A 15,038-nucleotide genomic window follows, 5' to 3' on the forward strand; every position below is an offset into this window, starting at 1 on the left:
TATGTTATTGCCAAATAATTTAGATACCTTTACCAAAACTAATTAATAAAGGCAACAGCAATATACCGCTGTTCGAAAGTTATTAATCGATTGTGAGAAAAAACAAATCCGGATTACAAACGAAAACTGATGGGAAACACATCAACTATAAAAGGAAAAAAATCCCCGAAACTATAGAAATATGAAGTGACCAAAAATCAAACAACAATGTAACACCCATAGAAACAAACTATAAGATAACAAATACCATTTTACTAAGACTCAAAAAAGGTTTAAATTCCATTTCAGTATTACAAATTTAATTTAATACTGAGAGAGATTATTTTTTCATAGCAGTATAACATTAGAACTTAGTTTTTTTTTACAGATTTAGTTTATCAATAAAACAAATTTGATCGAATTTAATTTACCTCAATAGCAGACGTACTGAAGATTATTAATAAAACATATATAATAATTAATCTATATAAATATGACCTCGTTAATCAATTTTAATTACTTTACTCAACATGAGTTTTTATCCTTAATTGCTATCAAAGGCACTTGTCCCAGAATCCCCCCTTTGTATCCTGAATATGACACTGTTACTTTTTTTATTAAGGTATATAGGGTTAAAAATTCTTAGACAAGTGCCTGTGCTTTGTATGCACTTTTAGTGACGGTGAAATATTCTTTTTGCAGACCTCCATCAGCCATTTTATAAGTGTATATGCCAGTGATAATGGATTGGAATAGAGAATTGTCGAAGTTCGTAAAAGAAGGCAATTACGAAAAGGTGAAACAATGGTTAGAAAGAGTATACGTAGATAAATTGGAGGTTACCAGCGATTATCCTTTAATTATTGCAATTGAAAACAACGACGTTGAAATGGTCCAGCTCCTAATGGACCCTAAATTGCATATTGACCCTAAAAACTTTCAAATTGATCCAGTTATTCATGCTTCCCGACATTCAGCTGTAAATGTGGATGTGCTGGAAGCATTAATTCATACAGATCTTGATATCAATGCTAAAGATTCGCATGGTATGAATGCCTTACATATGGCAGCACAGTTTAATTTTGAAGAAAAGCTGGAGGTTCTATTACAGAGTCAGCGTTTGGGTACAAACGAAGTGGATCATTCTGGTAGGAATGCACTTCATCATTTGATTGAAACAACATGCTTTGACAATTTAGATCAGTTTAAAAGATGTGCCATGCTACTAATTGAGAGAGACGTTAACATTAATGCACAAGACCAAATGGGAGAGACGCCTCTTCATAAAGTTTTCCAAAATTACTGTAATCTCATCCCAGACATTCTGGCATTCTTCCTTCAAAATGGAAAGGATATTAATCATGAACTGAAAGACAACGATGGATTTACAGTTTTCCATATTATGGTTTCGAACACAAACGAAAGCATAAAGGAACAGACAAACTTTGCCGAAATAATTGAAGCCAAGGACAAAATGATTAGAGACTTCTTGATTGGTAGATTAACTACGGTTGAGCCTGTTGTATTAGTTCGTCTGTTAAACGAACTAAATAACAATGGCAATTCTGCATTCGAAACTTATGCAGATGGCGAACAATTTACAATGGAAACCATTAATTGCATGATCGAGAGAGGGGCTGATGTCAATAACAAGGATAGTCTTGGCATCACTCCACTCGCGAAAGCTGCTCTCAGAGAACTCGACGAACTTGTTGACGTCTTTTTAAGAGCAGGTGCAGATGTGAACATAACGGACATCTTTGGGCAAACTGTTTTGTTTAGAGTACGAACCATACACTCATTTAAAAGCCTATGTGAATATGGCGTACAACTTAACGTGAAAGATAAGTTCGGTCGTTCACCTCTAACAAACAACTGTTTGTATACTCCATTAGAATTTCCACCCATGGGAATGACTTTGCAATCTAGTTTGTCAATACATCCCCCATTGGCAACACTTTTTCTTGATCACGGAGTAGACGTAAATGTTGTAGACAGATATGGATCCTCACTGTTGCATTATGGGGCGTGGCATTCGGATCTCAATATGATACAAGTTTTGCTTGAAAACGGCGCAAGGAAAGATCTAGTCGATCAACATGGATACACACCATATGATCTTGCCATTCATCATGGTAACTGTGACGTATTCCAACTGTTAGAAAATGATCATAATCATGGCGTTAATATGGCTACTACAGAAAAACGACAAATATATGAGAAGAGCGCTATATATGTTCGGTCTATGATTAATCATCAGAATGCAAACAATATGCAGGAAACATTGAGTAGTGTTGGAATAGATGATAATGCAGAAGATTTATTACAACTGTTGATGTCGTCACCAAGAACAGGCTTTACCGATAATTTAAGTGATACATCGAAAATAAAGTCTGATGTCCATGAACTCATGACCAGAATCGCTAATGTTATTGGTGAAATGGATAGTCGATTTCAATGCACTATTTTCCCAACCGGAAGTTCGGCAGAATGTACTCAAATAGGGGATCTAGTCGAAATGGATTTTGTTTTCTGTTTATCATACTTTAACAGCCAATGCGAGGTTATTCAAACAGATGATCTTCTAGAAACTGGATTTGCAATTTTGAAATTAAAAAATTATCACAAAAGTCACGATTTGGTATCGTTTGTTGATCAAAGCGATGTATTACAGTCAGACATTGTTCGCGAGAAATTTCAAGACCTAACAACCAGTGCAGTGAATAGGGCAGACATTTGGTCTTCCGAGCACATTTATTTCGACGGACTTCTAGGATTTCCAGACGACAAACCAATTATCAATCTCAGAATTCAGTGGTATGGAGCGTTGGCTAAATGCGTTAGCATAAGCATCGACATTGTTCCTGCAATTCACAAACCCGACTGGATTCCACGAGATATCGATCATAGTTTTATGGAGCTGCTTACTCCAAAGGTAAAGGAGGCAGGATTCTTTTTATTGTTTCATTTACCTCATATAACCACGTCTTTGAAGCCATGTTATGTTAGGATATCGAGTGCTCCAGCTGAAATTCAGATTATCAAGATGATGCCAGACTTATTAAGAGAGAGTTTTTCTCTTTCTAAGATTTTAAAAAGTTGGCACTTTTGTCCACTTGTTCAATTTAGTGATGACGAAAATGACAGTTCTACTGACACAGAATCTGTTGAGGACGAAAATAATGACGACAACGACGATTCCGATAAAATTGGTAAGTTAAACCTCACAACAAAGACCACTAAACAGCTACAACCATGTATAATATCCCAAATGGGTAAAGATCAAATTGGCGATGGTGAAAAGTCTCCAGATAATTCTAGCGAAAGCGAAAATTCACTGGGAATTCAGAAAGCAGCTGGATGGATAGTAGCTCTTGATGAAACACATGTTATCAGAAAATTATTCTTACCAAAGGAAAACAAAGCTGAGCCTATGGAAAAATTTATCGGAAAATATGCTAAAGAACCCTTTACTGAAATGACTGTTGATAATAATATTGGGAGTCGCACGTTATTTGTATCGAAAGAGGACCAACCTTCAACAAACAGGAGAACTATTGATTGTAACGAACAAATCACAAATAAAAAAGAACATTTGAGTAAAAACACCGATTTTCCAGCTTGCACGAGTCCATCAAATTGCGAACAGCAAGTTAACAGCATTATAAGCAGCACAAGGAACATGTTAGAATCACAAGAAACAAAAGAAAATAGTGTCTTAAAATCTGATAGCATATCATTGCAAATGATAGACGGAAGCAATGAGACTCGGCGTGATTATAACGTTCATTCAATAGATTTCGAATACAAAGAAGAAAATTCAAGAAAGGATGAAAGTTGTGGAGAATCGGAAATTTCACAAGATAAAAGTTCATCGACGTTTGACGATGATTTTGTTGGAGGAGATGTTGTTCAAGCAAAGGACGAAATTTCAAGCTATATGCTTAAAAACTGTTTATTTTATACACTCGTACTAATCCGACAAAACAATTTGAAGGACCTGAGTCACCTCAAAGTCACAACAATGATTTATGAAACCCTTTTGAAAGCAGCAAAGTCAAAGCAATTGCCATCATACTTTATGCCATATATTGATATTTTCTCCTACGTTGATACACATATTCGCAAAGTGTCTACAAGTAAAGCAGAAAGAGAACTTCAAAAACATTGTGCAAGAATTGAAACATTTTGTAAGGTTATTCTTGGAATTCTTTCTCAAAGAAAACAGCAAAGTTCAAATTAGTTCCTCTTTGTCTGTCTTGATAAATTTCAAAGTAAATATTTGTCCGATATTTGTTTCAAGTGTAACGTATAGTCTTTAAAAGTTCTTGTTTTAGTCCTGTATCTAGTGGTAGTTTACCAAGTTGTGAAACATATAATGTTCTTTTTTTTAAATCAAAAAGACGTATAATGTTATCTAACACGAGGGTACCAAAATTGCACCTATTTAACGAAAGTAATTTCTATTCTGAATGTATCTTGTACCTGTATCCTTATTTACTATTTAGTTCAAGAAATTACATTTTTTTTTCGTCATCAACACGTACGGAAGCCTTTCAGGGCCTAATGTCGAGGTGGGTTTTTTTTTAACATTATTCATTGGATAGTACATCTATTGATATATATTGTGACCATAGTATGTGTAACTTAATAGATATAGGAAAATATGGTGTGAGTGCCAATGAGACAACTCTCCATCCAAATAACAATTTAAAAAAAGTAAACCATAATAGGTCAATGTACGGCCTTCAACTCGGAGCCTTGGCTCACACCGAACAACAAGTATATTGATCTCTGTTTAAAAGAAGTGCATAACAGGCACAAATTGGGTAGGAAGTGCAATTTGGGTATTATTACAAATTGAAAAAAAAAACAAACAATAAGATTCTCCACAAAAATAAAAGTAGTTTTTTTCGAATACCTTTCTATGTTGTTACTCTACTGACGTCAGTCAGCAACATCTGTTGTTGAACCCCTCTTTTTAAATTGTTCATGCTATTTTTCCATAAAATACTAGCTTTTATTGATTGAAGATACTGATATCAAAAGAGGGACGAAAGATATCAGAGAGACAGTCAAACTCATAAAATAAACTGACAACACCTGGCTAAAAATGAAAGAAGACAACCAGATAAACAATAGAACACATGACACAACCTAGAAAACCAAAGACTTAACTGTAGATAAGAGACCTTCGTGGTTCAAACGATTGAGCAAATATTATATATGACAACATGAAATAACCAAGTTTGTTTGCACTTGTACAACTTTCGACTTTCAACAGTGAATTAAAACCAAATCGTGTCTAGCAATTGCCCTTACACAACAAAATGAAATATGTTTCAAACAGAAAAAAGCAACAACGACCTGATTGGTGAAAAAAAATCCAAATATTGAACGAGAAACTATCAACAACAACAAAGCCCACCGCTAACCACTGAGTTTCAGAATACTGGGTTGGGACAAATACAAACTGTGAAGTGCAGTCTCATTACGACATTTTGTTTTATAAGTAACACTAGTATGGGACTGAATAATCTTAAATCTGATAATCGAGAAAGATGGAGGCAAATCTTCATAGAACCGAACATTGATTCAAGTTCATAAAGAGTCGTGTAACATATTGTTTTGTCTAATTTAAACATGCCCGGACCGTCGCACAACAATAAATTCACATTTTGTCATATAAAATTCAGAATGGAAATGGGGAATGTGTCAAAGAGACAACAACCCGACTATATAATATACAACAGCAGAAGGCCACCAATAGGTCTTTAATTCAGCGAGAATTCCCGCACCTGGAGGGGTCTCTTAGCTGGCCCTTTAATAAATATATATATATTGTTCAGTGATAATATATAAAAACCTATGGAATATGCTATCAGGTTGTCGAAATGAAATAAAAAAGTTGGCTGGTACTTGAAATTGAGTAATCACTGGTTAAGGTTATGGCACATATAAACCTCAAATAGTGCATCATAAGATCATTTTGGTAATAACATTTTATTTGGATCTTTCTTCCAACATATTAAAACACTAGGAGATTTTGTAATGGTTACCAATGAGACAACAATCCGCCACAGTACAAATAAAGTGGATGTTAGCAATTATATTACCTGTAAGGTTTTCAACATGAGAATAACTCATACCATTCAGTACTCATATAAAAGAAGTGGAAAATATTGGTAAATTTTGACGATTGAATAGTAATGAAAAACATATTCCCCATAGGTGACTGATATGATCCATGACTTTCCACACTTTACTGTGACAACATCAAAAATTTTAAATTACCAGCTACTTTGGCCAATTTATTTCGTGCTTCTGATGCAACTTCGTCTAATAACCTGTTTACGTAGTACGTTATATATATATATATATATATATATATATATATATGTTTTATAAGTTGAAAATGTAATTTTTACATCTTTAAATGTTATTTCCCGTCTCCTGTATTTGATCTCAAAATCCTTTACAAATATAATAAGCACTATTTACTCCAAAAAAAAAAAATTTTTGTGGTTTATCATAAATGCGAATTATTTGAGGTGCACAGCCATTTTTTTAGGTCTCAAAGTTTGTACATTTAATCTAAAAGTACATGTTGAACACAGGTAGAGATGTTTAACAACGCGGAAAATTGAAAAAAAAAACCACAATAATTTACAAAATCTAATTACAAATGTTTCTTACATTGGGAATTTTTACCTTCCTTGTTTGCGTCTCATATTATGAGGGTGGTGAATAGGGGGAGGGTGCCTATGTTCCAGACCATATTAGTATTTGGACCGTATACGTATACCCATACGGTCCAGGCGGCAATACATGTTTATTGAATCAAATGGGTTAAATTTAAAGAAACACTTATCAAAATCTTTATTTTTTTGTTTAACAAATTGTTTATATTATTACAATAAGATGGATAAAGTGAACAAGCGAACAATTGAAATTAAATATTTGTTGAACATGTTGAACTGTACATCTGAATCCTATTTTTGTACTCTCGCACTAGGTGACACTTGCTACCACAAGTACCGTAATATTTTTTTTACATTTACATGTTTGCAGTTCATGCATGTTCCTAAGCTTTGCATTTTTTTGTGATATTCTAAAACATTTTTCCTGCCACATTATGCTTACTTCCGATATCTTCAATTTCAGTGAGCATAAAAAAATATAATGTACTTTACATCGACATGCTAATTATAAAAAAAATACCAGATTTAATAAGCGTGCTTTTTTTAAGTAATTTAAAAAAATCTAAAGTTTGTAATTCAATTACAATTGAACTTTTTATATTAATTTTAGAGTTAAGTTGTGCATGTTGATCAGTTATATGCACTTGTATCTAATAAACTTGACTAACTTCTTAATATTAGTCAGACCGTATGAGTATTTTGAAAAAGTACGCATACGGTCCAGACCGTACGCGTACGGTCCAAATACTCATACGGTCTGGAGCACCTATATTACATAATTGTGGCCATTCATTCACATTTCTACATATTTTATATTTGTGGCCAATCAATCATTGTTCTGGATATCTCTTTTTACATGTTTGCACCCCATTAATCGCTCTATTTCCCCTAATTTTTCTGCGTTTAAAAAAAAAAAACCAACTGATTTTGTGCTTTTTTCTGCACCCCCCCCCCCCTTTTGTTCTCCATTTGTTTTTAACCTTACCTAGACCCTAATATGGTTTGGAATACATATATAATATAATACGCCAAATTCAACCCGGCTTTATCTGCATCACGGGGGGGGGGGGGGGGGGGGGGGTATCTTCCTATATAAAGGTATATACATATGTGCCGCTGGAATGGGTCCCTTTTTTGATCCGTCAAATATATCAATGGGGTGCAATTTTACCGAGGAAATATATCAATAGGTAGTGTTTTTTGATGTATAATAAGATTGTATATGCATATAGGTACTATTTGAGCTGATAAATATATGAATGGGTTATGATTTCGCTGTGAAATATATGTATAGGTAGGGATTTCACAATTATTCAATATATGAATGGGGGGTGTTTTTAAAATCCGAGCAGCACACCTGTACCCAAAATCCCATGTTGAGACCCCCCCGTGATCTGCATGCATTTTTTTTTTATCAATTATATACTAGTCTAGATATGACTAGCTATTTTAGAATGTTTACGTTGAACAATGAGTCCCATTATACAACAGATTTATCTTACATTCACATTTTGTCATCCATAACAAATCATAACATTGTAAATTTTACATTTAATCACTTTTGTAACTGATTGATAAAAGATAACATATTGAAGATTTCCGGAATACATCGATTTAACCTTGAACCGTCATTTACAACATGTAAAGGAAAAATCGAAATTTATAAGGTATTATTCGTCATAAACTGCCACGCGTCCACGTAAGTACACATGTAAAATTATATAAACTACTTTAACAGACTTTTTATTTTCTCTATTGATTCCTGTATATAGGTCAAAAGTGTCAACAGATTATTTGACAGATAAAATGAGTTGCATACTAATCATTGACATTGTAAACAATCTGCTTAAAGGGGGAGGGGTTCGATTTCATCTACAACGCCTCCACTTCTAACAAAAGTGATATGCACATGTTTATTGACCCCATGCACATTCCTCTTTATATTTTCAATATATAATTTCTTTCTTTCACGGTGATCAGGCGCAGATGAATCCATTTCAAAAGGGGTTCGAACCCTCATTGAGGGGTGATAGGAGCTTTATCGGGATTTGGGGATTGATCCCTTCGGGATCCGGGAATACTTTTGTTCGGATTTCGGGATGTCGGGATTTACTTTATTTAAATTCGGAACTTCGGGATTTCGTGTTTTAAAGCCCGAAATTTCGGAATCAGGACCCCTCCTATCCCCCCTCCTCATTGCTCGATAAAACGTGACCATAAGTAAAAAGAAAAAGAAGAAAAGATTATACATAATAGAGAATACAAAATAGGGGAGGGGGTCCAACCATCTAACATTGTCAATGATGAGTATAAGAAAATGCCCTCCTCCCCCTTTTAAAAATAAAAATTGAAAAGTCACGGTGTGTTATAAAGACTTTGTTCTGCTTGTATTTTGATAAATATTACTGAGATAAATATATTGGTGGTATTTTCCATTTGTCACGAATGTTGATGGTGTAGTGTGACAACTAATTATCACTATTGAAATGAAGAAAGTATTGTTTCGGACAAGAATCTATATATAAACCGTGACTTCTAATACATGAGAACAAAAACTGCGTTGACTTATAATAACTTGTTATAGCGCGTATATATACAAGTTAATGAACACTTTATACGTTAGAAAGATTAACCCGTAGACTCTGATGTGCAATTGATAAACACATTTTTGTTTGAAATATATACATGTGTTCGTAGTGTTTAAAAAAATACCATTTATCGTAATCTGAAAATAAAATTTCTTTTTGTAGCCTCGCTATCCCTTTCAGTTTTCGTTTCTAATCCTCCCCTACGTTCCTAACCCTCCCCTATCCCAAAAATTCACTTAAATTTTAAGCCTTCAATACTAGTGATATTAAAATAACAATCGTTTCATAACTATTTATGCAGCAAAGCAAATTGATTTCTTTTAAAACATATACCTTACTATTAGTATTTTCAGAATGAAGTTTTAAAATTGACATCGGATAATTAATACACAATTTAAACAAGGAAAATAACACAATGACATCGTAGAAAACCACACACAAAACCTTTAATCCCAATGCCCGCACCTTACATCCGTATTTCTTCTGTTAAGAAATTTGGACAGCTGCGTTAAAACGATAAGAATTATTTAAAATTAAGCCATTTCCTCATATTTTGTTAGCGATTTAATTTTATGCATGTTTTTTTCTGTCTATTCGGAATAACATAAAAAATGTGGTGCACATTTTAAAATAACTACTACGCGAGTTATTCAGTTTGCACCACATTTTTTTATGTTATTTCTTTATAGACAGAAACAATATTAAAGTCATACATAAATATATCTTGATGTTACTTAATTGTGAATATATATTGCATAGTGATTATTATTTATAAGATAAGATGCAAGTAGAAGCGGGAAAGAGAAAGTATCTCTGATAGAACAAACAAAAAACGACAGGAAAAGTTGACAGAAATCAGTAAAATTTGACAGAATTTGTTCACATACCGACATGTTAAATAAAATTCCGATTTACTATACGTATATTGCCTGTGTTCACCTGCGTGCGCGAATGTATTTTAAAGGCTTCACGCAAACGTGATGTTTTTATGCACAAATTCGCAAATGTAAATAATGCTCTGAATATCACCAACTGCAAGAATATTGAACAGATATATCATGTTAATTAAGAAGGGGTATTTGCGAAAAATACCAGTCGAGAGAATATAAAATTTCGCGAGCCGTAAGGCGAAAGAAATTCATTCTCAAGACTTCATTCTGATGTCTTTCAACATTACAATCGATGAACCTTAGTTCCGTTTTGAAGTACTTTTACATTTACTTCCAAGTTTTTACACTACTTTTTCATAAAATGGTAACACATTTAACGTCATTTTTTTTTGCATTTTTTTGTTGCGTTTCAGTATTAATATTAATTGGTTTGAATTTTCTTATGATTTGTGTATATATTATATATATGTAATTATTTTTCTATTTTAAGATTCAAGATACTGAAACAAACAAATGCCTGCATAAAGAAGTTATTAATTTAGACAAAAAATGAACTGCTCACAACACCAAGATGAACAAATGCGCCTCTTTTGTAAAGAATGTGAAGATATTATTTGTGTTCAGTGTTTGTTAGAGAACCATCCACAGCATAAGGTCAAAGGATTATCCGAATCACATGACATTATTCGGAACAAGGTGAATTATTGGTGCTCAGATAATAAATCAGCAACTAAACATGATCTTGCTGAAACTAAAAAGCAATTAGAAGAAGCAAATGAAAAAAGTGTTCAAGACGAGGCGAAAGTAGAAGAGGGTATACACACGTGTGAAATGCAGTGGAAGAACAAGATTGAGGTAGAGGTTAAGAATCTATTGGAGACTTCAAAGGCAGTACTTGAGGAAAGCAGGAATCAAATTCAAAGTCTTCTGGATGAGGTTAAGTTTTGTGAAAATGAAATGGAAAATCCTGCATCAGAGGAATCACTTATAAGGCTATACTGTAGCTTGAAAAAATGTTCTATTAACAAAGAATATGACAAGGTTGGGCCGTTGTTACAGCTGAATGCACCGTCTGGTGACATATTATTAGGTTGCATTGGAGAAGATTGTGTTACGAGAAAGACGAATGATATATCTACACAAACATACAATTCTCATGAGCTTGTATCAGACGACAACACTACGGCGGAAGTAGATAAGAAAGATCTCGTGACATTGATTCCTCTTGCAGATCTGGTAGTTCCGGTCACGAAAATTATCCCAGTAAACACATCTGACGCATGGCTTATTTCAGATAGGAAATTATTCCGTCTTGACTTCTCTGGAATACAGATGGCAGCTTATTCTGACGAAGCGGACGACATTGCTGTTCTGAATAATGGAGATTTGTTAGTCCTTAATAGATCAACAAGCTTTATTAATCAAATTGACGCAAGAGGTAATGTGACGCCTTTCACAAGTACAGATCCGTACATGCCGTTATGTATGGATTACGCGAAGTCAGACAACTCTGTTTTCATATGGATGAGTAATAAGGATTCAAGACAAATGACAGTCTTTGAGTCCAACGGAATAAAAAAGAAGTCATTCACGCTGGCAAATAGTAAAAGTGAGAGTTCTTTCATGTCGGTGCACTCGAGTAACAATTTTAGCATAACATATGACGTAGAACAAACAACTGGAATACGGAACTATGTTTATTCCTATAGCCTCGAACCAAAAAATTCATATTCCTTCTCGGGTAAATCTGGTCAAAGCCCGTACTTACAATACGTCTGCAAAGGACTTTGCTACGATAACGACGGCAACATATTAGCAAGCGATATGCAGTTTAATACAATATATCAATTGGATGGAAAGTTACAGTTTCGAAAAATTCTCCTTGATAAAAATGATGGTCTTATTTCACCTGCAGCCATTGCATACAGAGAAGGTCATTTATGGATAGCTGATTCTAAAAGTTTAAGAATTTATGACTACCAAGCTCTCAAGTGATGTACGTGTTTGATTAGCAGTGTTTGTGTTTATGAGACATTAAATTTAAAAAAAAAATGGAACAACTATTCTGGAATATTATTTCCACAGGAATAATAAGGCGGCAAACGGCAAAGGGAAAGACAACACAATTTAAAGTTGAGAGGTTCTAATCTTTTAATTATTGAAAGGTGTATTTCTATTTTTAAATTGATACAAATTGGAAAAACAGCAAACAGTTCAACGAGTGTTTTCAAAAAGGTTTTTAAAAGAAAAAAAATAAATTCTTTGATGAATTATTAAATATTTTAACTTTTATAAAAATAAAATCAAAAGAAATTCAACTTTTAATCTTTTAAAAAATGTCACGAAAGGAGGTATGCCATCAATACCAATTTAAAATGTACGGCACTGTACGGACTTAAACAATGAGCGAAAAAAAAACAAACCAAAAAACCAACCCGATACCATATGATAAACTATTTTATTAAATAATACGATTAAAACAGACCTAATACGGATAAATCGGCATGTGCAATACTGATAACGTTCCACTGTCGATATAAATCAAGAGCTCATATTGCTTTTCGAACAGGGCCAATACAGATAAAACCTGTATTGGCCCATGGGCTAATACAGGACGTTTACTTCCGGTTTCAATTTTCCAACGCCATTACTGAACTTTGGGGGTACATTTGTGTAATCATAAAATAAAAAGGTTAAATGATGTGCAATGTTAACTTTTTTAACGTCTTGCAGTCTTGAAACGGAAATAATTCACAGACTTTTCGAGTACGACTTTCTATTATTGACACTGTTGCATTTCCGTTTGGTAAACAATCATCACATTCAAAACGCAGACGATCCAAGACAGAATAAGAATAGTTTTAAAACTGTCTGATTTATTCTTCCCAGTTACTTTATATTTGCTACATAAAATGAATTGTTATAGCATTTTATTAAGTACTTGGACGAGGAATCAGAAATTTCATCTGACAATGTTGACAAGAAATCCATGCATGATGATGGACGTAAAAGCGAAAAGCAGTGACGAATTCAGATGTGAAATGATTTCTGTATCCTCTTTACGGTAGGTCCTATATTTATTCTTATTGAAAAAATATGAATCTTACAAATTTGACAGTTCATACAAATTTGTCTTTTGAAATATTGACCGCTGATCCACAGGCACTTGTTTCTGTCAATATGGGGTTTACTATCAATACCAGTATAAAAAAAAACACAAGGTAGCTAACGGGAATTTTCAATGTGTTCGCTTCAACCAATATTTTATTACTTTCCCTTGCCCCTTTCACGAATAAAAGTACACCAGTCTTTCGGTAATTGATTTATCTTTACAATGAAACAACTCTCACGTACCTTGAGAATACCCCTCAAACAGAATAACACACTTGAGATGAGAATTATTGACCTTTTTCCAGACCATTGAATTTGGAAGTACTAAACTTCCGGTTTACTTAGGAAGTTAATATAACACAGCAATCTGATTGGTCGAATTCATCTGGTTACCTGTTTATTTATATTAGTTACCAGAAACCAGAAAAATGTGACCAATCAGATTGCACAGTTTTATTAACTTCCTAAGTAAACCGGAAGTTTAGTACTTCCAAATTCAATGGTCTGGAAAAAGGTCAATAATTCTCATCTCAAGTGTGTTATTCTGTTTGAGGGGTATTCTCAAGGTACGTGAGAGTTGTTTCATTGTAAAGATAAATCAATTACCGAAAGACTGGTGTACTTTTATTCGTGAAAGGGGCAAGGGAAAGTAATAAAATATTGGTTGAAGCGAACACATTGAAAATTCCCGTTAGCTACCTTGTGTTTTTTTTTATACTGGTATTGATAGTAAACCCCATATTGACAGAAACAAGTGCCTGTGCGCTGATCACATTATGACACATATCAATGACATACATGTAACTCTGTAAGCTGGATTCAAAGCAAGTCAGCATTTAAAAAATCATTGGCCCTGTACACATACATTGTGAACAGATCATAAATCATGTTATGGATTGGTATTTGCGAAAAATACCAGTCAAGGGCTGTGAAGTTTCCCAAGCCAACAAGGCGATGGAAATCGGTCCCAAGACTCGTATTTTTCGCAAATACCACTCCACAACATGATATACATTGTATCTGTTTAATTACACCGAATAGTTAAGGACTAAAATTCTCTGTACCTGTAGGTGAAGTTGATTTTTTCTTTTACTTGTAAGGTGTAATTCATAAACATGTTTATGCATAATTTTGAGGATAAATAAGTGGATATTATCATAGAACCGTATGAATTATGCATGTATATATACTAATACGTATTAGCTCTCTTTTTTATGTAACGTCATATCCGAAACAAATTTGCGGAAATATGCCCGGGAGGGTAAAAAAGGAATATCCAAAATGGCAAATACCATGGTACATGTATTTGAGGCATATTCACCGGCAGTGGTGAAAAACAGGCAATTTGGTTTGAAATGAGGAAAAAATGTTAGAATATGCGAAAAATACACTGGCTACCAACGGTTGAACCAATCAAATTCTGGCATTCTAATATTAGGTGTAATTATGCATGTAATTCAGGATTCAGTGCCAGTCCGTATTGGAAATATTGGCCCTATATTCACATCATTGCCAGTCCGTACTGGAAATATTGGCCATATATTCACATTTGATGTATGTAATACAGCGTTCAGAACAAGTCTGTATTGAAAACGTTGGATTATTTAATAAAAGTGTTATGAACTGGCTGTTTCTGTATTGGCACTGGTATAGATTCTCGGTCAGCTGTATTGGCCCTCGACCCTACGGGTCTCGAGGCCAATACAGCAAACCTTGAATCTATACCAGTGCCAATACAGAAACAGCCAGTTAATAACACTATAATATAA

General features: G+C 33.9%; 2 protein-coding genes across 2 annotated transcripts; both read left to right on the forward strand.

Annotated features, from left to right (window-relative positions):
* Positions 1–721: 721 nt before the first annotated feature.
* On the forward strand, positions 722–4,222 carry LOC134722963 (uncharacterized). The gene has a single exon (XM_063586597.1). It carries the CDS (start codon positions 722–724, stop codon positions 4,220–4,222), a length of 3,501 nt encoding a protein of 1,166 aa, XP_063442667.1.
* Positions 4,223–8,266: 4,044 nt separating this feature from the next.
* Positions 8,267–12,203, forward strand: LOC134721753 (uncharacterized). The gene is made up of 2 exons (XM_063584949.1): positions 8,267–8,379; positions 10,649–12,203. Exon 2 carries the CDS (start codon positions 10,708–10,710, stop codon positions 12,151–12,153), a length of 1,446 nt encoding a protein of 481 aa, XP_063441019.1. The 5' UTR covers positions 8,267–8,379; positions 10,649–10,707; the 3' UTR covers positions 12,154–12,203.
* Positions 12,204–15,038: the final 2,835 nt, after the last annotated feature.

Source organism: Mytilus trossulus, chromosome 6 (genome assembly GCF_036588685.1).
Source record: "Mytilus trossulus isolate FHL-02 chromosome 6, PNRI_Mtr1.1.1.hap1, whole genome shotgun sequence".
Taxonomy (NCBI): Eukaryota; Metazoa; Mollusca; class Bivalvia; order Mytilida; family Mytilidae; genus Mytilus; species Mytilus trossulus.

Bases quoted from the DNA above. Each gene is read 5' to 3' on its own strand.
- LOC134722963 (XM_063586597.1), top strand. From the start codon at position 722: ATGGATTGGAATAGAGAATTGTCGAAGTTCGTAAAAGAAGGCAATTAC.
- LOC134721753 (XM_063584949.1), top strand. From the start codon at position 10,708: ATGAACTGCTCACAACACCAAGATGAACAAATGCGCCTCTTTTGTAAA.